General features: G+C 57.8%; 2 protein-coding genes across 5 annotated transcripts in view; both read right to left on the reverse strand.

Annotated features, from left to right (window-relative positions):
* Positions 1 to 1834: 1834 nt before the first annotated feature.
* Positions 1835 to 5242, reverse strand: CD79B (CD79b molecule). Of its 2 annotated transcripts, none has more exons than XM_015076415.3 (6): positions 5076 to 5242; positions 4361 to 4408; positions 3213 to 3515; positions 2861 to 2979; positions 2546 to 2587; positions 1835 to 2434 (listed from the first exon to the last, which is right to left on the reverse strand). In XM_015076415.3, the coding sequence occupies exons 1-6, from the start codon at positions 5140 to 5142 to the stop codon at positions 2336 to 2338; spliced, it is 678 nt and encodes a 225-aa protein (XP_014931901.2). In that variant the 5' UTR covers positions 5143 to 5242; the 3' UTR covers positions 1835 to 2335. The 2 variants fall into 2 exon arrangements, with proteins under 2 accessions (XP_014931901.2, XP_014931902.2); XM_015076416.3 differs by having other exon boundaries at positions 4361 to 4405; positions 5076 to 5241.
* A 4324-nt stretch (positions 5243 to 9566) lies between these two features.
* Positions 9567 to 24067, reverse strand: part of SCN4A (sodium voltage-gated channel alpha subunit 4) — a 44190-nt gene continuing 29689 nt past the window's right edge. For all 3 annotated transcript variants that reach the window (XM_027047852.2, XM_027047854.2, XM_027047853.2), the window contains exons 15-25: positions 21351 to 21839; positions 19327 to 19459; positions 18539 to 18693; positions 17833 to 18006; positions 17586 to 17708; positions 16008 to 16286; positions 15684 to 15737; positions 15278 to 15415; positions 14670 to 14774; positions 13749 to 14019; positions 9567 to 12982 (exon numbers count right to left, since the gene is read on the reverse strand). In XM_027047852.2, coding sequence (XP_026903653.1) covers positions 11757 to 12982; positions 13749 to 14019; positions 14670 to 14774; positions 15278 to 15415; positions 15684 to 15737; positions 16008 to 16286; positions 17586 to 17708; positions 17833 to 18006; positions 18539 to 18693; positions 19327 to 19459; positions 21351 to 21839 — 3147 coding nt within the window. In that variant the 3' untranslated portion in view covers positions 9567 to 11756. The remainder of the gene's footprint in view (positions 12983 to 13748; positions 14020 to 14669; positions 14775 to 15277; positions 15416 to 15683; positions 15738 to 16007; positions 16287 to 17585; positions 17709 to 17832; positions 18007 to 18538; positions 18694 to 19326; positions 19460 to 21350; positions 21840 to 24067) is intronic.

A 24067-nucleotide genomic window follows, 5' to 3' on the forward strand; every position in this document is an offset into this window, starting at 1 on the left:
ATCTTATTGACATTTAAGAGGCGCTCATTATATAAGTATTTTGGGGGCCCAGTAAAAGATTTTGGTTCACGTCCCGTATCCTGATTACAGCGGTGGGGTTACACAAATCTGCACATGTGCTAAAATTCATCAAACTGTACACTGAAAGAAAACAGAGTCAATTTTACTACATGGCACAATTTTTTTTAAAAAAACAACATCTGGCTCAACGCCCTTCTCTCAGACAAGTTCTGATGATTCCCATTCTACAGATGAAGCAACTGAGACCCGGGGTTTTCATCATCCCCACCAGGATCATCCAGCTTCATCTCCACTGCCTCAGTCAGTTCTGGGGGTCAGGGACCCATAAGATAGAGACGGCGATACCCATGGCACAAGCACCTAAGACAGAAAAACAGGCCAGGGAGGTCTTCTACATCATAACCATGAGGGCAGATACCTTTTAGGGGTGTCTGGGGAAGGAGGCAGGCCTTGCTGCTCGAATAGTTCCCTGCCAACAGTACTGCAAAGCATTACGGAAACTCAGTTATTCAGAACTATTAGTCTTTTCGTAAAGCCAGTGCCTCCCCAGACTCAGGGCAGCCCCAGGCTGGGGGAGACCCTGCTTGGGGGAGAAGTGAAGACTCCCTCCCACCCCCAGCCCGGCTGCCAGGGTCCCTCGTGGAGGTAGAAGGACAGAATTAGCGCCCCTATGCAAAGCAGCAGGAGAGGAAGGGCTCTGGCTCAGTGGAGGCAGATGCCAAAACAAACCAGTTTTCTCGGACAGCCCAGAGACCAGGGAGGGAGAGGGCCCTACCTGGCCTGCCCAGCATGGCTTTGAGGGAGCACCACCGAGCGATGCAGAGAATAACTGTTGGAAACCCCAGGGCCAGGTACCTCAGCCCCCTGCCCTACCTGGAGTTCCAGGGGGAAGCTAGTAAAAAAATTGATGGCTGCCCTTAGTGGCCCCCACATGCTGGGCTTGGTTCTCCACTTAAACTGGCAGCACCCTGGGGGCAGAGATTTCTCTGGCCTGAAGCCAGAGCATGAGTGGCAAAGAGGTGTTTCAGGGTCCCCCCAAGGTCAACAGGAAGTAGAGCGAGGCCTGGCTTTGCACATAGAGGTTAATGGCACCTGAGATCCTAGCTGGGAGTTGTTCCCAGTCACTCCTGCAGCTGGCAGGTCGGGGCCCTAATTTGTAGGGCCCTAGGGATCATTTTGTGGGGAGCTTGGGGCCCTAGGGGACCTCTGATGTGGTGCTGGGAAAGGCTGAAGGAGTCACCTGATGAAGGACCCCCAAACTTCACCACCGCAAAGCATCCCTCTTTAGGAATCTCTCTCTTGCATGGCTCTGGGTCAAACTTAAAAACAAAATTTCCAGGCTTGGTAGGGATTCATTTATCTGGAGAACATGGCCAGCATGGGCAGCACAGGCCAGTAACAGGGCTGGGGCAGGGCCTGGGGATATTTGGGAGGGCTTCTTGTAGGTGGAGGGCATTAAAGGACAGTAGGATTGGGATGGGTGGATGAGGGCAAGCTCCTCCAGGGCTGAGACCCCTGCCCTACAGAGCAGGACCCAAGCGCTGCTCGTGGGCTAAAGAGAAGGCAGGATGGGGGCATGCCCGCCAATAAGGCCTGTTAGCTTTTCTCCAGGCTGGGCCCAGCTAACGGAAGATGGAAGGCATGTCCACAGATCCCAGCCAGGCCTTCAGAGAGAAGCCCGTGAGCACGGGAGAGGTCCGTGAGCCCTATGGCAGTCATCCTCTCCCGCACCCCACGGGCCCACAGGGGCCCAAACATTTGTGCCCAGAGAGACTCTCACCCACTCCAAACCCATAGATGTCACAAGCCTGTGTGTAGTTTCACGACACACCGTTTATTCCATAGGAGAATGGGATCAAGGCTAGGAGCTCCCTGGGGTAGGAGAGGGCAGGAGAGAGTGGGAGAGGCAGGTGGCTCTCCCTGGCCCCTCTGTGGCCAAGTGGGATGGGCCACCACCTTTCCCAGGCTCTGCAGGAAGCTGGTCTGCTCTGAGTCCATTTGCAGGTTTCGGATAAGCCTCTGTCTTCCCCGTCCTGAACGTGGGGTGGATCCCCACATAGCACCCCCAGAAGGCTGGGTCCAGTCTGTCCCCAGAGAACTCCTCACTCCACATCACCGCCCTGCACTCCTTCTACTCTGGTCTCCTCGGTAAGAGCTGGAGACCAGGGGCTAGAGGGGCAGGCAGATCTGGTGGGCCAGCTTCGGAGGCTGACCGAGGTCCGGGGAAGAGATGAGCTGGGAGCTGGCGGTGGCTCTGAAGCAGTCCATGAAGGCCCAGCTGGCTGGGCCCAGAGGCGTGGGGAAGGCCGGCCCCTCACTCTTGGCCTGGGTGCTCCCCCACTGACCACTTCACCTCTCCCGTCCGTAGAGTCACTATGTCCTCATAGGTGGCTGTCTGGTCAATGTTCAGGCCCTGGAGACATGGAACGGTGCTTAGGCCTTGGTTACTCCTTGACCACGCCAGTGGACGGTGCCATCAGGCACCCCACAGCCCCCAGCGCCGCAGGGTCCCCCCGTCCCTTACCTCGTAGGTGTGGTCTTCATCCATTCCGGGCTTGCTGTCATCCTGGCGGGGCGAGGGATGGAGAGCAGAGTGTTAGCTTCCCCCACCCCATCCACTGCTGGGCCAGGCTGGGGAGGGCCAGGGAGACTGGCCCTGGGGGAGGGGTTGGGGGTGAGGGGCGAGGGGTGAGGAGGTGAGGTGCCCTCTGCCAGAACAACCGAACGAGTGAAGGAGAGTTTGAACAGGTGTCAGTGGGCAGGCTATGGGGCTGGGGAGATGGAGACCCTGCCCACGTCTGGCCTGCCCCATGGCCGCCCCCCTGGCCCCCGTGGTCACCTTGTCCAACAGCAGGAAGATGGGCACGATGATGAAGAGGATGATGAGCAGGGTCTGGATCATGATGATGCCATCTTTCAGTGTGTTCCTCCTCTTCAACTGTGCTATGGTGCTGAATCCTGTGGGGAGGTGGCAGGGGGTGGTGAGGCTGGGGCCCCCTCTTTGGGCCTGCACCCCTCAGGACCTCCTCAGCGGCTCTCCTGGGTGTTCTGTGGCCGCGGCCACCTTCACCATGTGGCCCCCCCACGGGCGGCAGGCCGGGCTGGGGCAGGGGTGAGGGTGGCTCAGTGAAGGCTCCGTGGCCCCGTCACCCCTTTTCCCCCCCTGACTGGAGGGCAGGCCCCGAACACACCCATGACTCGCAGCTCAGTGCCACAGCCCTTGCTGGGGGACTCCTTCAAGCACTTCTGCTGGCAGAAGTAGATGCCGTTGTCCTGAAACTGGATGCCCTGGATGGTGAGGGTGGCAAAGGTGCCGTTCTGGCTCTCTAGGATGCGGGCGTCTTTCAGCAGTGGCTTGGGCTCCAAGTCCGTCTCCCGCTTCCGTAGCCAGCTCACCGCTCCCAGGTCCTTTGTGTAGCACCTGATCTCCACCATGGCTCCCCTTTTCCGGGCTATGAAACGTGGGTTCTGCCAGATCCGGGCACAAGTGCTTCCTGTGGGCACCGAGGCCGGGATCAAAATCCCGCTCTGCATCTTCCCGACTGCCAGCCCAACCACGGACCCCCACCCTTGTCTGTCCTTGCTTTTGGGTATAGGACGGTCATGAGGCAGAGGTGTGGAGGAGCTGAGCCATGTGAGTGGCCAGAGGCCAAACCACCGGGTCCCGCCCCTTCCTGATTGCACCACCCCCCTGCGCCCCAGCATTTGATTTTCCTTTAGAAGGGCTCTGGAACCTTCCGATTCCTTTCCATGCCTATACAGCAGCCTGATCTAGGCCTCTCCTGCTGGGGTCCAGAGGCCCATAGGACAGCCCCCCACCTGGCCCGGTGCTCTCCCTTCGTTTTTATTCCTAAATCTTCTTTTTCTCCCACATACTTACTCCAAGAAGCCTCCCTCCTGCCTCGTTCCCAGTAAGCGAACCGTAGGAATCCCTGAGGCCCTATGGCCTGTCAGAGCCCCTAAAGTTACAGACTCTTTCCCGGGCTGAGTCCGACCCTCCCCCCCCCCCCCACCCCGCTAGACAGACCCAGCCTGAGTCCCCAGTGGAACTCCCTCTGGCTCCCCGCCTCCCAGCCTGGGTTTAGTCACACCCCTTAGTCTCTGGGACTGGAACACTTATGTCTAATGAGGGTGACAGCTGGCAGGAGGGGTGCTGGGGGGCCCTCGGAGCCAGGCCTCTGAGATGGAGACCCTAAGGTAGCCTAGAGATGGGTGTACCGGCTGGGGAGATGCAGGGGCACAAGGGCACAAGAGGCAGCCATGGCACGGACCCTGGGACCGGGATCAGCATTGGACGCAGACACACTTGCCCCCAGAAGGGGCAGGGGAAGTGGCTGACCTTTGGGCTCCTGGTACAGGTCTTCTGTTTTGGCTGCTGGCACACCTGCTGGGTGGGAGGAAGTAGGCGGGGCTGGGTCAGGGCTCTCCCTTGGAAAGTGGCTGCCCCACCCCTGGGGCCCCCAGCATTCCTAGACCCACTTCCTCCTCTCAGGACATCAGCTTCGAGACCCCTCAGCCCCACCGTAGCAGCACTCGCTCCGGAGAGACTGGAATGGAGCAGGGTCACCAGAAATCCACTTCCCGCCCCTCCTTCTGCCTTTGACCTGACCAACGGCCTTGAGCAGGCACCCTGGATGAGACCAGGAGGGAAGTCACAGCTGGATGGCTGTCCTGTCTTCCAGACCAGGGGACCATTTCTGGACCATGCACGTCCCAGGGTCTGGTCGGGGGCAGCCTCTCTCCTGTGTCGCCCCCACACAATGCTCTCAAGGGACTGGGGGTGAACCACGTCATGGACACCAACCCCTCACCTCACACCCAGCTCGGCCTGACGCCCTCCAAACAGGAGAGGGGCTGGGGCCACGGACCCCCTGAGCTCCTCAGCGTAGGTGATACGCCAGACCCAGGCCCCGGGGCAGTCAGAGGGAGACAGGAGGCCGAAAGTGTGAGAGACAGAAGGGGGAGGTTGGAGAGAGCAGGACACAGCGGTGGAAACAAGCAAACAGGCCGTGACAGAGAGCGAAACCACGGGTCTCGTTTCGGGGGTGCCGTACCTGACAGAAGCAGCAGCAACACCACCAGCCAGTTGCTGGGCATGGGAGACAGCACCAGCTCGGCCATAGTTACCACTCCGTCTCTCTCTCTGACCCCGAGCTGGTGACGAGGACAGAGGCTCCTGGGGGGGGAAACGTGTAACTGCCTGGGCTGCAGCCGGTCCCTCCCCGCCTCTTCCCCACCAGGCCCCTTCCTGCCATGCAAATTGGGACCCAGGGGAGGCACCAGCTCTCCGGGGACCCTGGGGGAGGGCGGGGGAGGGAGGGCTCTCTTGTCAGCTGTGCTGCTAAGGCTCAAAGGGCATCACAGCTGGGGTCCACCACGGTGGGGGGGACCCTGGGAGGCAGGAGCCTCTCAGTCTTCTGAGGGTAGCTTGTGCGTCCCTCCCCTTGTCCCCACCCCACTGATGGTCATGTCCTGGAGTCCCCTGGCCTCCTATCGTACAGTTCAGATTCCCAGGCACTTAGCTGAGTACACATGGGTCCTGTGGGTGAGTGTGAGCACAGCTCCTTGGCTCGGGCTCAACCTGCGCTCTGCAGGAAGAGAGGCACCAAGGGAGGATGGTACAGGGGTGTGGGGGGCAGCTGTGGGCCCAGGCCCGGCACCTGGAGAGGCCCAGAGTGCAGCCTCTTGGCTGGAGTGCAGGCAGCCATGTTGGGGGTTGACGTAGATTTGACCCTGTGGAGGAAGGGAGCCACAGAGGTTCTTCAGCAAGAGCCAGGTGTGACAGCCACCTGGGACAAGACATGGTCCAGACCCTGGCAAGAGGCGTCCCTTCCTCACCTGGTGAGAGAATTTGTTCTCAAAAAGGGGGTGAACTTAGGTAGGTAGAGACAGCTTAGAAAAAACCTACAACTCAGCTAATCAAGGGACTCCCAGGGATTTGTCCATAGCTCTCGGGTCTTGGGCAGGGGGACAGGAGGCTAGTGCTGGGGAATCTTCAGATTCTGAAACTAAGAGGCTCTCTGGCTTTATCTTGCCAGTCAGTAGAGTGGTGGATGAAACCATAGTGTTTTGGAACTAAGTTCAGTTTTGTGCCCCAATCCCTGGGTCATACACAACTTTTGCCCCTTGGGGGCCAGGGTGGCCCTCGTGCAGTGCACAACCTGCACAGCCACACGTGGCAGACTTGCATACCTCAGTCCCGCAGCTGAGCCCATTCTGAGTTTTATGTCTCCTCCTTTTTCTCTCCTGTCCCCCCATTCCTTCTCTGCTCCGCCGCCCCCCCTCCCCGTTTCAGGAGAGGAAGAAAGATGCTGAATTCTATGTGTCCGCTGTCTACATCTCGTTCTCCCCACCACCTTCCATTTTTCCAACAGCCTATGTTAATGGTGGGTCTGTTTGGGTTTAGAGAGATGTGGAGCTGCCTCCCACGCCAGGGTTGACAATGAGAAAGGCAGGGATCTGGGTGGTACCCCCTTAGTCCTGGTGGGCATAGGCCCCTAGTAGGGGCTACACCCAAGGAGTGCCAGCCAGGACCAGAGCTATAGAAAATGGGGACTGGAGAGTTAAGTTTTCATCCGACGTACAGCTCGTTCCTGGCAGTCCCAGATGTTCTTGCTGTTCCCAGATGTTCCAGATGAAAAAAAAACATTTCTCTGAAAAGGTGTCAGATGTTCAGTTCGCAGAACAAACAGCCCAGGAATATAAACATCACCTGAGGTCAGCCTGGGGACCACAGTCCCCTTGTGCTGGTGGCGGTGGTTGGAGACCCTCCAGAGGAATGGGGAGGGGGGGAATCCAGGGGTCTTTGCATTTAGTAAAGTACCTCCTCATAATGGAGGCCTTGGTTAGCTTTGGAGCTAGTGTCCCCCCGACGCTGGGAAGCTAATGGGGGAAGGCTTGGGGCACACACCTGTGTGTGCGCACGGGTGTATGCTCACACGGGTGTGTTGCCTGGGCTGTGTGGTGTGGGCTCTGCTCAGGAGCTGGTCCCGGGGCCCAGGGTGGCCTCAGGGGGGATGGAGGCTGGGGGCAGTTGGCATCTTGCAAACACATCCACACATCCACGTCCCCCCCCCCCCCCCCCCCCCCCCCCCTGCGCAAGGATGCAGATGTGTCCTTTGGACTTCATTCCCATTCATGCTGGGCAGGGATCCGTTTTCAGGAGCGGGTGGAAGCGGTACCCCCCCTCCACCCGCCCCCTGCGCCTTCGGGGTTATTTGTCACAGTTGGGGCCGTGCTGTTCCCTCTCTGGTGACAACAGTACAGAGTTCTGTCTGGGGTTAGTGACGTCTTTTCTTTCCTGGAACAGGAGGCCTTATAAGCCCACTCCTGCCTCTGTCCCCGGCTTCCCTGGGCTGCAAAAGACCCTAACATCTGGCAGCCCCCACTTCACCTTTCCAGGAAGACAGCATCAAGACAAGAGATGGGGGCATGTGGAGAGGGGACGAGGGGCTTAGGAGTTTGAGGAGGCAAGAGGTCAGGGACCCCCCCCCCCAGCAACCCTGGGAAGGGTGGGAGAGGACACAACCTCAGTTTGGAAGGAGGGGTTCAGAGTTCTGCCCTCCCCTCGGCCCACTCTTCCTGGCTCTGTTCCGCTGGCTGTTTTGTGGAGGAGGCCTGCTGGCTAAGAAGGTTTGATTCCCGGCCCTGCCGTGTACCAGGTAGAAAGCCGCCCCACGTTCCCTGGTGCTTCTCAACAAGGGGTGATCCTGCCCCCTCCCCCCGCCCCCCACGGGAGCATTGGAAAGGTACTGGGACCGTTTCAGTGGTCGCAGTGACCAATGGGCACCACTGGCCTTCACGGACCAGGGGTGCTGAATTCCCTGCAGCGGGAGGGACAGTGTCTCACAAAGCAGATTTCTTGCTCCACATGCCAACAGCACCCCAGTTACGCAACACCCATTCTTAACCCTCAGAGCCCAAGTTTCCTCATTCGTGTAAGACAGAAGTAATCGTAATAATCCATTCTTCACTTCGGGGCCGTCATAAGCGTGGAAGGGAATCCAGTATCTGAGCGTTTGGTGAGAAATCTGGGAGCACAGTTTACCCTCAGGAAGGTGGGGAGTAGCACTGATAACTGGCTCTCCAAACCGGATGATTTTGAAATTTTAGCTTATGTTTTTCATCCAGTATTTTGCCTCTTTTCCTCCACTATTCAAGGCTCAGGGGAAGGGTGGGTCAGGGCACTGCGCAAGATCTCCTGTCCTTGGAGCCGGACAGAGCCCCAGGCACGGTTTGCAGAAACTTACAGTGAGAAGGAGCCCCACCCCCACCTCACGGAGGGAGGTCAGCACCCTGGTGGGGGGCTCAGGACCCTGCAGGGATGCTGAGCCCCTCTCCCCACGCAAAGAGAACAGCAAGGTGGGAAGGGGCCTCAGGAAGACGGCTGAGGGATGTCAGGGTGGCCTGTGATGCCACGTAACCTCAGGACCCAGGAAAAGGGGGTGCAGGAATCTTGTAAAGGAGTGTTTACTAGTTTGAACACATACAGCCCTGGGAATCAGAAATCAAGTTGTAGAAAACAAAATTATATATGAAATTATATTTCACCCACCAGGACTGTGGACTCACCTCACTACATCATATATTACTCATTGTCACAGGTCCATAGGGACCCTGGGCTCTCTGAGGTCAGGGTTCAGAGGCAGGGTCTTTAGGGGGGTAGTATCTCTGAGGAGAGGGAGGGGTCACACCATGTGTCCCTCAGGCACCTCTGGGCCTTTGGCGGGGGTGGGGGGGTGGCGCACAGAGAAGTGAAGGGTCCAGAGAGAAGGGACTCGGGCCACTGGGTCCCAATACCATTTCCTGGGCACCATCACGGGTGGGGAGAGGGAGCGTGGTGCTGTTAGGGGTGGAGGGCCACGACCCATGACCTTACCTGGCCTCTTGGACTCCAGCTAAGAGGTTGGAGTTGTAACCTTAAAAATAAAACTGCCAGGTATTTTACCAGCAAAAGACAGGTTGATTCCGGAATGGCAGAAAATTGCAATGCCAAACAAGCAAGGGAGGCAAAACCGCGGGCATGTCCACAAAGGAGAGGACGCTCTCCTTTACAGAGGAAAGGGGGACCTTGGGAAGGCTGTTGTAAACAAAAGTCCATTGGTGTGAAGTGGGAGCTGGAAGTATGGTGGCTTCTCATTGGCCGAGCTGTGACTGTCTCTCATTGGCTGGGCTGTTGCCAGGGCAGGAGGAAAGCTTTTCTTCTCCGCTTCAGGGATAGTAAATTGGTGTCCACCTGCAAGGTCATCTCTGTTGGGTCTACATTGATGATGAGTGGTGGAGCCTGAGCGCTTCCTCTGCTGAACCTCACGACTCCATTTTAGTGAGGTTCCCCTTTCTTAATTTTCAGAGTCCAAGCCTCCTTTTGGAGGGGGGCAAGAAAGAGCTGGACTGGGCCAGAGGGGGAATTGGGGCCCTCTCCCCACCCTGAGGCTCCCCGAGCCTTCCTCATTTGGCTTCAATCCCCACCAGCCCTTCTTGTCCTTGCAGCCCTCAGACCCTGTCAGTGTCCACATGCAGAGGTGCGGAAGGAAGAAGCTCGCACGTGAGAGGCACCAGGGGGAGGTTTATTATAAGAACTGTACAAAGGAGCCTGCCTGCCAGCCTGGCTTGGGCCTGTTCCCACCCAGAGTGGGAATGGATGTGGACGTGTGGGGGAGGGGGCCACGGGCAGGGGAGGCTCTGCAATCTGGATGCAGTCCAATGGCAAGTATCCCGTCCAACGGATGCTGAGGCTCTTGGGGCCACCCTAGTTTGGGGCCTGAGGAGGGAAGGGGCATGGGCAGGGTGCTGGTCAGGGAGGAGGCTGCCCTCTGTAGGATGCACCTTCTGCAGGAAGAGACAGAACTTGTGCAGGAAGATGGAAGGAGTGGGGCCTCCTTCCACAGAGGACACAGGCAAGAGACAGGGAGCAGGGCTGGGACAAATGGGTGTGATAAAGAGACTAGGAGGAAGGGAGAGCGGGTGGCAAGGAGGCCCGCGAGCAGGGCAGACAAAAAGGAAGGCTCCAGCCACGGGAACGCACGAGCGTGTATGCGTGCGCGCGCGCACACACGCACACACACACACACACACACACATTGTTTTGGAGGTTTTGCTGCTTCCTGAGTTTTAATCAAACTGTTCACAAGAAACAAGAAGAAAGAGAAGAGGAACTTAAGGTCAACAGGGACTCAACGTGCAAGCCTGCTCACACACGTTCACACTTATCCACATATAGCACAGGCACACCACACCAACAGGCCTGCACAGGAGACACACACACACACGTACACACACACACACACACACACACACCAGACTACAGGGGCACGCTGACATGGTACACACTTGCAGAGACAGGACGTAGCACTTCACGTACTTGAACGCACACACACAGCTGTACACATAGGTGTGAGGCAGACACAAGGCACACACACAAGTGAATAAATCCAATGACACCTGTGCAGGTGTCTCCCTGCCTCCTCTGAGCTCCGGGAGCCAGCAGAGGCCTGGCTGGTTCTGCCATGCCCGGATCAGTGGTACCAACAAAAATGGAAGTTGGAAGGTTGGGCCTGAGCCAGGAGAGCTGTGCATGTCCCAGTGTTGAAATCTCTAACACGGGAGCAACGACAACACTCTTAGGATCACTTTGAGGATGGGGAAGAAGAGGATGAGGAGGAAGGAAAAGAGAGATGTGGTGGGGGATGAGGGCATCTCAGGGCTTGGTGAGGCCACAAAGAGACCTGTGGCACTAATGGAGGAGTGAAGAAGGGAGGGAGGGAACAGAAATCTACCTCCGGAGCTCCAGGGTCCCTGCCCCGCCCCAGGTCTGGGTGTTCAGGCCAAGAAAGCCTCCAGTGCAGTGATGCAGCTGACAACACCCAACCTATCCCAGCCATCCATGCTTCCTAGAAAAAGACAATTCTCAAGTGGAACCCTCCGTCCGCTCTTCCCCTAGGGGCCAGCCAGGGGAGCCAGGGGCCTGCACAATGGACAAAGCAGGAAATGGTTTCAGGGGCCACAACCCCAGCCAGATGCATTAGGATCCAGGGGCCAATCAGACTTGGGGAGACATTTCTGGACCAGTGACGTTTCCCTTCTCCAGGGAATCCATGAGCTGGCAGGATGAAGCTATGTCCCAGCTGGGGGGCGGGCTGGTAGGCCCCTGGGGTCAGGTGTCCACTCTCACTGAGGTTAAGACATCTTTATCCAGGGAGTGCCTGGCTGGCTCAGTCAGTGGAGCCTGCGACTCTTGATCTCGGAGTTGTGAGTTCGAGCCCCACGTGAGGTGTGGAGATTACTTAAAAATAAAATCTTTAAAATATATCTTTATCCAGGAGGGGTCTGGCGGGGGGGGGGGCTGAGCCACTTCCTGAGGAGAGGCCTGTAGCCCTTAAGACTCTGGTGGCAGGAGGGCAGCTAACCCATCCATCGTAGGCTGGCTCCTCCCCAACGTGGGGGGCAGAGATTCTGGTGTTCTGACCTCCCCCCAAGAGGAGAGGCAGCAGGGCCCATGAGGAGGTGAGGACAACTTGAAATGAGAAATCATGGAAGCTGGAGCCTCAGGCCCAGTGTGGAGCCTCTGAGTGCAATTCCCACTTTCCATGGCCTGGGTGTCAGCCCCAGCATGACCAAATCCTGTCCCCAACAGAGAGCCGATCAGTCGCAGACTCAAAGCCCTGCTCCCTCAGTGAGCAGGCACCATGAGGGAGCTTTGGGGCTGTGCCAGGCTCAGCTGGCCACCTCGTTACTGCCTAGACGAGAGATTCCTTGACCCCCGGGCGCACTGTCTGCCCTGGGGATGGGGAAGGAGGGAGGGCAGCGTCTGAGGGGCTGATGGGTGTGAGTCCTATGGAAGGTCCAGAGTCCCCTGTTGAGCCCTTTTCCTCACCTGTGCTCTGCACACTGCTGTTCCCATTCTCGTGGCCATACATCTTGCTCATGGTGTTGGCGATCAGGCCCTCCTTCTCAGGACCCCCATCCCCACTGCCATCCTGGCTGTGGCGGTACATGTAGGATGCCTGCTTCACAGTGCGCTGGAGCAGGTGCCGGCGGTAGGCCCTCTGGATCTTGATGGCACACACCTCCTCATGCTTCCTCTTGAGGGTGGTGGTGATGGGCTCATAGGAGACTTTGGAGGGGTTGGCTGCCATGAACTTCTCCTCCATGGTCTCCTTGAGGGCGTCCATTTCCCCAGAGTCACCTAGGACTTCTTTGGTGAGGGCAAAGAGGATGTCCAGGCAGTGGATCTTGTCCCCTGGCACCATGGGCAGGTCCAGCGTGATGAGCTTGATCTTGTTGGGCTTGGCGATTCTCAGTGGCTCCTGCAGGGTGTCCACAAAGTCAGAGAGGCGGCTGTAGGCAATGAACTGCGTGGCGTCAGGGTCAAACTTCTCCCACGTTTCATAGAACATCTCAAAGTCGTCCTCGCCAAGGGGCTCGCTGCTCTCCTCAGTGGCCACATTGAAGTTCTCCAGGATGATGGCAATGTACATGTTGACCACGATGAGGAAGGAGATGATGATGTAGCTGCAGAAGAAGCAGATGCCGATGGAGGGGTTGCCACAGTCGCCCCTGACACTGGTGCCCGGGTTTTCGAGTGTAGGGTCACAGTCAGGGGGCCCGCTGTTGAGGATGGGGTTGAGGAGCCCGTCCCAGCCAGCCGACGTGGTGATCTCGAAGAGGCAGATGATGCTGTTGCCAAAGGTCTCAAAGTTGAACATGTCATCAATGCCCGACTCCTTCTTGACATAGGCAAAGTTGGACATGCCGAAGATGGAGTAGATAAACATAACCAGGAAGAGGAGGAGGCCGATGTTGAAGAGGGCAGGCAGGGACATCATGAGGGCAAAGAGCAGAGTCCGGATGCCCTTGGCCCCTCGGATCAGCCGCAGGACACGCCCGATCCGCGCCAGGCGGATCACTCGGAACAGCGTGGGTGACACGAAGTATTTCTGGATCAGATCGGAGAGCGCGAGTCCTGCAGGGAAGAAGTGGTGAGGACCACTGCCCTTGGGTAGGAGGCTGGGTCAGGGAGTGGGGGGCATGCAGGGCTCAAGGGGGCCTAGCCTGGTGTGCTCTTCCCCAGAAGGGAAAGGTAGAAGCATGGCCCGAATGGCCTGACCCATTAGGCCGGGCTCTTCCAGGGCCCTGGGGCCAGGGGCTACATCTCTGCCCTGACACAGCTAGATGGGGGTGGGATATGCCCAAGGTGATGGGGTGAGGGTACGGCTGACTCCCAAGGCTATTTGCAGATGCCACAGATGAGACAGAGAGGGAGGACAGCTCTGTGTGTGACTCTGGGCATGACATTTAACTTGTTTGTGACTCAGTTTCCTCATCTGTAAAGCAGACGCGGCAACAGTACCTGCCTCCCAGGATAGCACAGTGTCAGGTGCGTAATAAGTGATCAATAAATGGTAGCTAGTTGCTATCATAATTACACACACGTCTGCGCACTTCCCCTGTGTGTATGGATACTGGCACGATCTTATGTCTTCCGCTTAGCACATGGGCACCTGAGTGTGCATCTACCGGTCAGGTAAATGTTTCTAGCTGTGCATTCACGTGTGTGCAGGTGACGGACTGCCCGTGAGCCCACCCTGGGTGCCTTTGTGAATGCCAGGTGCATGGACACACGTGTGGGTGTAAGTGTGCGTGTGAGCTTTCCAGGTGCACGAGCAGGTGCACGAGAACGGGAGCACCCGGTCCTCCTGGATGACTCAGCCCGGCCTGGCCCCGCTCACCCACAATGGACAGGATGACAACCACAAAGTCGAAGATGTTCCAGCCGACGGTGAAATAGTACTGGCGCAGGGCGAGCATCTTGAGCACACACTCCCCGGTGAAGATGATGATGAAGACCATGTTGATGTTGTACAGGATGTCCACTTTGAGCTGGCTCTGGTCGTCTGTCTCCACCATCATGGTGACCATGTTGAGGCAGATGAGGATCATGATTGTGATGTCGAACACCTGCTTAGTCACGCAGTCATACACCATGCCCTGGATCTTGTTCTGCAGCATGGGTAGGAGTGCAGGGGTGCACGTGGGTGGATGTGGGGGGGCAGTGGTAAGGACCCACACAGGATGTGGACAGGAGGGAGACACAAGATGACACAACAGCATGACAGAGAGACAGAGAGAGAGAGAGAGAGAGAGAGAGAAGAGGAGAAGAGGTGTGTCAGGGCTTGTGGCAGAGTCGGCCAGGGCAGTGGGGGGCTGGGATCCCTCAGAACAGATTATCCTGTGGGGTCTGTGGGTATCTTCCTCACTCTAGGACCGTTCCTCCCATAAAGGTCCCCCAGCAACCTCCCATCCTTCCCCCAAAGTTACTGCTCACTCAGGAGGGTCCTCTTCCTCCCACTTCTAGGGGCTCTTGCCCCTGAGGCCACCAGCTGGAGGGGTGGGCGGACACTGGGGGGCTGTGCAGGGCCAAGTGAGGGGTAAAGCAGTGACTGGGGTTTATCAGGCAGCTGCCGCTCCCGCATGCGGTGCCTCTGTGCAGTTATAAAGAGGCCCCATTCCTCCTGGCTGGTGACCCCAGCTTCCCTGCAGGTGGACCTGGCCTCACACCAGCGACACAGCCTGGTGGGCAGGGTGCAGCCTGCATTTTGCCCTCATTGGTTCATAGAGGCTGCCAGAGGAGGGGCTCAGAGGGCTGGTACCTGGGGCCGGGGAATTGGCTTCTGAGGCTTCTTGGAGCCAAGCTTCTTCATGGCATTATAGTATTTCTTCTGTTCCTCCGTCATGAAGATGTCTTTCCCTCCAAAGTATAATGAGATGGGGCCTGTAAGGTTGGAGGTCCCTCTTCTCTGCCTCCAGGACCTCCCTACCTCAGGTACCACCCTTAAAGCAACCCCCACGCCAGGAGGGGGACCTGGAGGGGCCAGAGATGGGGGCTGAGGGAAGAAGTGAAGGGGGACTAAGGGGTCTGGAGAAGGGAGGGAGGGGAGTGAGGTGACAGACAGAGGGGAGAGGATCAGCGCTGCCCCATAGCTTGTTTTGGGTCAGATGCTCTCCATCAGTATCGTGTTGGGTCCTCTGAATGGCCTAGCCAGGCAGGTAGCATCAACCTCATTTTTAAATAAGGTTCTTAGAGGTCAAATCACTTGTTCAAAGTCGCTGGGTAGGATGTGAACCCAGGCTTGCTGCCCCAATCACGCGGCCAGCCACAGCATAGCAGGTGCTGAGGTGGCATGAGTGAATATATGAAGGGATGGGTGAGCAGAGGGAGGGAGGACAGAGCCCCGGGATGGCCGGGCTGGATACTCATCTTCTTCTTCTGCTGGTTGAAGTTGTCGATGATGACGCCAATAAAGAGGTTGAGGGTGAAGAAGGACCCGAAGATGATGAAGATGACAAAATAGAGGTACATGTAGATGTTCACCTCATACTGTGGCTGTTCCTCCTTCTGCAGAGTCCACAGGACAGGATGGGATGGAATGGGGAGGTCTGGGGGGACATGCTGGCTGCCCCTTGCTTCCCATCTCACTGTGGGCAGGAAGGGCCTGGGGCCCAGGGGTGGACCCTTCCACCCACCCCCCCAGGCTGCTGAGTTTGGGGGCTCCTGAGGAGGCGGCACGGGGGTGGGGATGGGCAGAATGTGCCGTTGTGTGTGTCTGGTCTGAGTCCTCTTCCCTGGCTGGCCCACCAGCCGTATCTCAGGGAGCCCCACTCACCTCCCGGGAATCCACAGCTGCATACATGATGTCCATCCAGCCCTTGAAGGTGGCCTGTGAGAGTGTGGTTGGGCGTGAGGGGAGGGGCTGCTTCCTGTTTCCACCATCCATAAGTCTCCCTCCTCACCCCTGTCTGGTCCTCCCCAGAGCCCCAAGGGGCAGGCATCAAATAGAGACCAGAGTGGTCTAGATAGTACGTCAGGGTCCCATAGCACCAGAAGCAGGGTGGGCGGCCTCCTAACAAGGAGCAGTGGGCTTAGGGACAATGACAGTCTAGGAGCACCTCCATGCCAGTTTCATGCAAGGGCAGCAGGTTACACTCACCACCTGCAGGAGGGAGAGGTAGCCTAGACCCACATTGTCATAGTTGACCTTGACGTTGAGCCAGCGGACCTGGCCTGTGTGCATCAGGCTTTCACACTCAGACTTGTTGTTGACCTCAGAGACGTCAAACCTCTCAGAGGTGGTGGTATTGATGCAGTAGTAGAACTTGCCAGCAAACAGGTTGACGCCCATGATGCTGAAGATGAGCCAGAAGATGAGGCAGACAAGCAGCACATTCATGATGGAGGGGATGGCTCCCAAGAGGGCATTCACCACCACCTGGGGGGCCGTGGGAAGGGGTCATTGCCAGGTCTTTACCCAATCCCCTTTAGGACAGGGCCCTCCACCTACACTAACAAGGGGACCAGACAGGGCTGGGCATTGTTATTCAGGGACAGCTTCCTGGAGGAGGGTTGATCTGAGCCAGGCCAGGGGGAGAAGTCTGCTGGGCTGTATGTTGGGGGTGGGGGTGGGTGACGGGGAACTGAAGAGTAGGGTTGGGGGTGCTGCTGGCCTAGTGGTTGAAGAGGGTTCTCTGCTTGGCTGGAGCCATCAGCCCAGAGTCAGGGCACTAGGCTTCTCTGGAAGCAGCCTGGCCACGGGTCACTAGGCAGGAGACAAACACTCCTTCCTCAGCCCCCATAGGAAACTCAGCCCCCGTGACCCGGCCCCCTGCTCATCTGCTCATAGCATTAGAGACACAGACACAGAAAAGAAGCCACTGGGGTCTTCAAAGCAGAAGGAACCTGAGACTGGAGCCCTGTGGCCAGGGCTGGCCACACAGGCCAACCTCACTATGTCAGGCCGGGCTAAATCTGAGAGCTGTCCTTTTTGAAGGAGAGGCTCTTTATGACCTCCAGATAGACTAGATGGCACAAACCTGGTGATGCCTGGGGTAGCTCTATTCTTGGCTGCATGACCATGGGCAGGCCATTTCCCCTCGGTGGGAAAGGGTCCCTGGTTTTGGTGGGGTGGGGGTGGTTGGGGAGGTGTCCAGCATTGGCCAGCCCCTTGCATGAACAGGAGGGAGTCACTCGGGCTGAGTGCACTGCTGGCCTACAACCAGCTGCTTCACAGAAGTTTGTCCCTCTGAGTGGGTTTTATTCCCAACAGACCTCTCTTGGCTGGGGAAATCCCATTTGTCTTGGCCAAACCCTGTACTTACTGTCACTTCTATTCTCAAGGGCCTGAGGGAAGGACGGGCAGGCACAAGTACCTGCCGGCTCATCCAGGTCTCAGAGCCCTGGCAGGCCCCAGTCTGAGGCTGGGAGGGACACCTGTACACCCCAGACCTGCTTTCCTTCTTCTTCTCTCAGGCCTCGGTGCCCTCATGGCCCCTCCTGGGAGCTGATGCAGTCTCTGCTGCCTCCCAGTGATGGCAGAGATAAGCTACGGAGGGGCCCTTGGGTGGTGTGGGATGTCTGGGGGCCCTCAAGTCTGGCCTTCAGCAGAGCCCAGAGCCCAAGGCCTCTCCTTCCCCAGTCGTGGCTGGAGTATAGACCTGTGCCCCCTGCACCTTGCCCTGCGCTGGCTGCTCCCCCGATCCCTAGCCTACTCAGAGTCCCCCTCAGTACCCACCCTCATGCCCTCAAATCGGGACAGCGCCCTCAGGGGACGCAGGGCTCGCAGCGTCCTCAGGGATTTGATGGGTCCCAGCTCCGAGTAGCCCAGCCAGTTGGCCACCAGGCTGATGATGGAGACCTGCAAAGGGAGGGTGGGGTGATCAGGGGGTGCAGGGCCTCAGAGTCAGGGCTCCCTAAGGTCCTTGGCCACAGGAATGCTTCTGGATCTGGCCGCGGGGCTGGGGGGTGGGGGGCACACTCACATCCACAATGAGGAAGTCAAGCCAGCACCAGGCATTGGTGAAGTACACCTTGAAGCCGTAGGCCACCCACTTGAGCAGCATTTCCAGGATGAAGATGTAGGTGAAAACCTTGTCGGCATACTCCAAGATGGTGCGGATGGTCCGCCGCTGCTCGATGTAAATGTCCTCGAAGGCCTGGGGGCACCAGCACAGCCAGGGGTGGCCAGGGCCAGGAGGCTGGGGCAACAGCCACGCCCCCCCCCAAACCTACCCTATGCTGCTGCCTCCCAGCAGCACTGGGGGCCAGGCCAGGGGCAGGCTGCTGGCTTCTCGCAGACTCCCCGGGCCCACCGTGGGGGCAAGTGAGCTCTCCCACGGGGAGGAGCCCTTCAGCTCCCCTTCCCCAGGGGCAACACTCAGTCATCTGCTCGGAGGGACTTCACAGTGCCACATCTTCAACCCTGGCCCCCTCCCCCCACCTCAACATTCCCAGGGCCTTCCCGCCTCTGCGCTGGTTGGCACCTGTTGCTGGGGGTGCACCGGAGCTGGACCCCATCTGTCGCTATAAGAAAATTCACACAGTCTACCTCATATCCTGCAACCACAGGTAGGTCATTTTAGGATGCTCTGGGTCCCAGACTGCCCAGGTCTCGTCCCTCCCACGGTGTGGAAAGGAGGGAGCCCTGGGAGGTCCTCTGCCCATGCCCGTCCCCAGGGCCGTGCCTACCAAGGCCCCGCTGCTGAGCAGGATCATGAAGACAATGAAGGTCTCGAACCAGTTATGCTCGACGATCTTGAAGCAGGCCCTGCGGAGGGTCCACCACATCTTCCCACGGCCCTGGGAGATGTCCACGTAGAGGAAAGGGCAGCGTTGCACACAGGCTGGGGGAGGGAAGGGGGCAAGGGCGCCATGTCACAGGACTGGGGGCGGCCTCTGGACGCACACTCAGCGTGTTCCCACCACCTTCCCAGATGCAGCCGTCCTCATCTTCTCCGCCTCTCCCAAGCAGCCTTAGGCTGCCCAGCCCAGCCCCAGTGTTTCTGCAGGGCTATCTCCTGAAGGGCTGGGCAGGCCTCTCCCCGGATGAGGCCAAGGAGGAGACCGGTCTTAAAGCAGCCATTCCCAGGCACTTGCTTTGGGCTGGGTCACACTCAGAGCCCTGTGGAGATTCTGCAAGGCAGTCCTCAGGGGCTGCGTGTACTTGAGGTTCAGGGGATCAGGGGCTGGGAGGCATCCCAGGCTCTGACACCCCTCCTTGGGGTTGTATTCCGTCTGGGGTGTGTCAGAACAGGCAGCATCAGGTGTGGGGGGGGAAAGGCTCTGCATGGTTTCCGTGATGCACAGGATCCTGAGATGTCCTCAAGGGCACAATTGGCTGTGGCCGGGCCAGGGCTGTTGTTCACCACCACCCCCCCGCCCCAGGCCCCTGGCATGGCCTGTCCCTTCCAGGGGCTGCCGGGCTGGGGGAGGCACCAGGTGAGGTGGGGGGTGCATGCACACAGGCTTGTCCTCACCCTCTGTGAAGCACTCCTCAGGCTGCTCCCCTTCGGGGTTCTCTTCAGCCTGCTCCTCGGGGTCTTCCTCGGGGGGCTTATAGTCGGCAGTGCTGCAGACGGAGGAGTTCCCATCGAGGGGCTGCGGTGGCTGCTGCAGGGGCCACAGGGTCACATGACCCCTGGGTCCTCCCACCAGGTGCGCGGAGGAGGTCAGGATGGGAGACCAGGAGGCAGAGGAGAAAGAGGGGGTGGAGCAGACCTACTCATTCATTCATCATTCTTTCATTCATTCATTCACTCAACCCTGGATTATAGAGCCAGCACTGCGGCCCTTGCAGAAGAACCACAGTGACCATGGCACTTAGATGTGGATCAGGGCAGGGCTGAGGCCTGGGAAGGGATGGTGAGGGCACAAGGAGGCAGGGGAGGGCCTCAGGTAAGGGAGGAGGCTGGAGACAAGCAGGCTGGGGGGTGGCTGAGCCAGGCTGGGGGTCCTAGGAGGCACAGGGTGGGATAGTAGAGGAATGAGAGGCCTGAAGGGACTTTTGAGGGAGCAAGAAAGGGGCCGGGATGGCACTGGGGCTGCCACAGCCTGCAGGTGTGAAGGTCTAAGCCTTCCCATTCCCAGGGTCTGTTGGGCTGAGGAATCCAGAAAGAAAGGAAAACTCTCCTCAGCTGAAGCTCCAGCCTGGGGCCAAAGGAACCTGGGGGTGGGAGTAGGGGGTGGGGAGGCTGGTGCTCTGGCCTGGCCAGGGCTCTGCCACATCCTGCTGGCACTGTCCCAGGCCAGGCTCCTAGCCCTAGGCTCCCTCATCAAGGGGACCCCTTCATGGCTGGAGGTGAGGCCTCTGAAGGCCCCTGCAGGCAGCTTGGGGGGCAGTTCTGGATCCAGAATGGTGACCAGAAAATTACAGAGGTCCTTGTGCCCAGTTGACAGAAAGAGAAACTGAGGCAGACATTAGTTCATGCACTGAGTCATTTGTCCTGCCTGTGTGTCCCAGCTGCCACAATCCCCCTTGGAGCCATGCTTGCCCCTCTCAGAGTCCCCAGAGCCTTGGCCCTCCAAGCTCTCCAGCACTCCCCCACCCCCACTCCTCATACCGAGGTTGGTGCCACATTTCCCTGGGTATTTATAGCTTGGCAGGCATACGGCCCCCTGGTAAGTCAGCATGCCACATATTTAGGGGGAATAAGGAGTCAAGAGCTTTTAGGGCAAAGTTCTTTCAGGGTCCAGTACCCAGCCAGGCCCAAGGCCGATAGGGTGGGGGTGGGCAGGTGGCTCTGCCCTAGCTGATGTGCTAGCCCTTCCCCTGCCAGGCGAGGGGAAGCCTGGGGGCTCAGAACCAGCTCCCCGCGGAGATCCAGGCAAGGCCCTAGCCTCAGCCTGAGCTTCTGGGGCATGACTACCAGTCCCTCTGTCACCCCTGCAGGGGAGGGGCAGGAGGAAGGGGCATCTCCTGGGTGGGTGGGTCAAGGCTCCTGCTGAGGCTGTGCCCAGCCCTCTGCTCTCCTTATACCCAACCTGATTGGCCCCCAACCCCCTCCACCCCTCAGATCCCAGACCCAGCACTTTGGCCCACACTGGGAGATTGGGACTAGCCCCAGTGGGGACTAAACAGAAACACATGATAATGGCAAGGACTTCAAGCCCAGAGGGGGATTGAGAGAGGCCTCTGGGATCCCAATCCTGGAGCTAAGGTGTCACAGGTAAGAACATCCTGTCCAAGAGCACCACCTGCTGGTGAGATGGGGCCCAGGTGGCATTGCGGAACGAAGGGACACTAGGGAAGGACAGTCAGGGCCCATCAGAATCACCGTATTGACAGCAGTAACAGCAGTCACCAGGCACAGAGAGCGTACCATGTGCTTTATACACAGCATCTCACCAAATGCTCACCGAGGTAGGTGCCATTACCCTCATTTTACAGATGGAGAAAGTGAGGCTCAGAGAAGAGTTGGGACTTGTCCAAGGTCACACAAAGTTTGAAGCCATATCTATCTCACCCCTGACCCCGTCAAGCCAGGCCCCGTGATGGGCTTACCTTGCCATCCTCAGGCTCTGAGAAAGTGTCAGTGTCCTCCTCCGTGGGCATCTCCAGGTCGGACTCCTCGGAGGCAATGGGCACGTGAATGGTCAGGTAGGGGTTGTTGATGAAGTTGAGGTGATCCAGCTCAATGCTGGGGGGAGAGCCGTCCACCAGGCCCACGTGGCTCAGGATGTGATTGTCCTTCTTCAGGTCCTTGTCATCCTCCTCGGGCGGCGGCTCCTTCTTCTCATCCTCTGAGGCACTCTCCCCAGCCTCCTCTGCCGCCCCGGCCTCCTCGGGCCCCCCGAGGCTGAGCATGATTTCCTTGGGGCTCAGGATCTTGCCGCGCAGCAGCCCCAGGAGAAAGGCTTTGGCAAAGCCGATGCCCCACTTGATGCGCCCAATGGCGATCTGCAGGTTGTTCATCTCGCCATCCTCATCTGAGGCTGCCAGGCTGTCGGCGCTGAAGGAGCTCAGCAGCAGCGCCAAGAAGAGGTTCAGGACCTGGGGGGCAGAGGTTGGAGGAAGCTCAGCTCAACCCCTGGGCCCGTGAGGGTGCCGCCTTCGGCCAGCCTGAGGGGCCTCAGGCCTCCAGATCAGAATGGCCACATGCTGGGCGTTTAAAAGAATATTACCTAATGGGATTCTCACAGCTGCTTGGGGAAGTGAGGAGTGTTACTATCGCCCCGCTTTGTAGATAAGGGAACTGAGGCTTAGGCGCACGATAGGATTCCGTAAGACCATGGCAGAGGCAGGATTTGGGGAGGCCCACTGGGTGACAGGGACTCTTTCCATGATCCTGTCTTCTAACTCCACTGCTGGGGAATGCAGAACAAAGAACAGAGCTCATGTCTCTGAGTTTCCAGGACTTATTGAGACCCTGAATCTGTTGAGCCTTCTTTTTTCTGTCTGGTTTATTTATTTATTTATTTATTTATTTATTTTTAATGTTTATTTACTTTTGAGAGACAGAGAGTCAGAGAGACAGAGTGGGGGTGGTGGAGGGGCAGAGAATCCGAAGCAGGTTCCAGGCTCCCAGCTGTCAGCACAGAGCCCAGCACAGGGCTTGAACCTGTGAACCGCGAGATCATGACCTGAGCCAAAGTCAGACGCTTAACTGCCTGAGCCACCCAGGTGCCCCTTTTTCCTGTCTGTTAATAGAGGCTGTGCTCCCTGGTGTTCATATCCCTGTACCCTATTGCTCTGGGAAGGGCATTTGACCTACTGTTATTCACCCCCTTCTCTTTCTTTGGGATTCCCTGCTCCACCTAATTTTCTTCCCACATTCCTATTGAAGGCCTTAAGAGACGACTGGTCTACCCCTCTGGTCTCTAGCTTTATTTTTCAGGGACAGGCATGTGCTGAGTCTCTCCCACTGCGTGTCGTGGCTCTCCAACCTAGTAGAGACAGACATTCGATCAGTGCCATGAAGACGATGCAGTGGGTTTTCATGGCAGTAGAGATGGGGCTGCACAGGCTTTGAAACCATGCTGCTTGGGGTAAAACCCCAGTTTACTAGATATGTGTCCTGAAGCAAATCATATCACTGCTCTGTACCTCGGTTTCCTCATCTGTATGATGGGGGTGATTCCAGTGCCCACTTCCCGGCATTGTTGTCAGGATTAAAAGATCAACAGAGCACACAGTAGGCACTCAAAACTTGTTGGCTGTTATGCGTGCAATGACAGAAGGTACAAGGCACACAGAAGACTATGGTTAACTCTGAGGCCAGCTCAGCATATTATTAATAAGGAGACTGAGTCCCAGAGTGGTGGAGTGACTTGCCCTACGACACACAACACAACCAGGACTAGACCCAGGCTTCCAGTCATTGCACATCTTTAGAGGACATCATTCGTTTAGGCTACAGTGTGAATGGTAACCTCAGAAGTTGCACAGTATGGGGTGGCCCTACCATCCACCACTCTATTCCCCCGCCCCCAGGGAATGAGGAGGAAGGTGAAGTTCAGCTGGGGTGGCAGGGCTGGGTTGTACCGGGGGTCTTGGGTCAGGGCTTGGTGTGTGAGTGGACACGAAAGAGTAGGGGAGTCTGTACATGTCCATCTGCCACCCTTGACCAACTTCGCCATGTGTCTCTCACTGCCTGGCTTTCACCGGGTCCTCCAAGGTCTTTTTATCATTGCCTTAAAAATCATGGTAGGATAATATCTTTAAAGTGTGTGTGTGTGTGTGTGTGTGTGTGTGTGTGTGTGTGTGTACATATATAACTCTCTTGGGGAGAACATGCGAGGGGGATTCCTCCCCATCTCTATACTCCCTAGAGACTTTTCTGCTTCTGCCCCCAACCAAAATTTATTGGTCTTTCTTTCCCTTTGTTGGGGGGAAGCATCCAGTTGCCAGAAACACATCTGAGATGGGAATTAGCTGCTCTCTGGGTCAGCAGGGTTTGCACACGGCTCCTTCCTGGGACAGAAATAGCTGCCTCGGGCAAGGCGTGGGGAGGAGGGCTGGAGGGAAGGGGGATGGACACCATGTTCCCCCCAGGGGCTCTGAGGGGTGGGTTACCTATGACCTCGGTCATTTCCTCTTCTTCACAGTAACCCAGAGGAAGTGCTCAAGCGCCATGATGCAGGGGACATGGGTCCCCACACTCTCTGGCAGGATGCCGCAGTGTCCTCTGGCAGACATCACCTCCCATGAGGCTGGGGGGGGGGGGCAGTGGGCGGGGACAGTGCCGCCTCCCTGGGCCGCTCCACTCCCTCTGAGCAGAG

Source organism: Acinonyx jubatus, chromosome E1, assembly GCF_027475565.1.
Source record: "Acinonyx jubatus isolate Ajub_Pintada_27869175 chromosome E1, VMU_Ajub_asm_v1.0, whole genome shotgun sequence".
In the NCBI taxonomy this organism is placed as follows: domain Eukaryota; kingdom Metazoa; phylum Chordata; class Mammalia; order Carnivora; family Felidae; genus Acinonyx; species Acinonyx jubatus.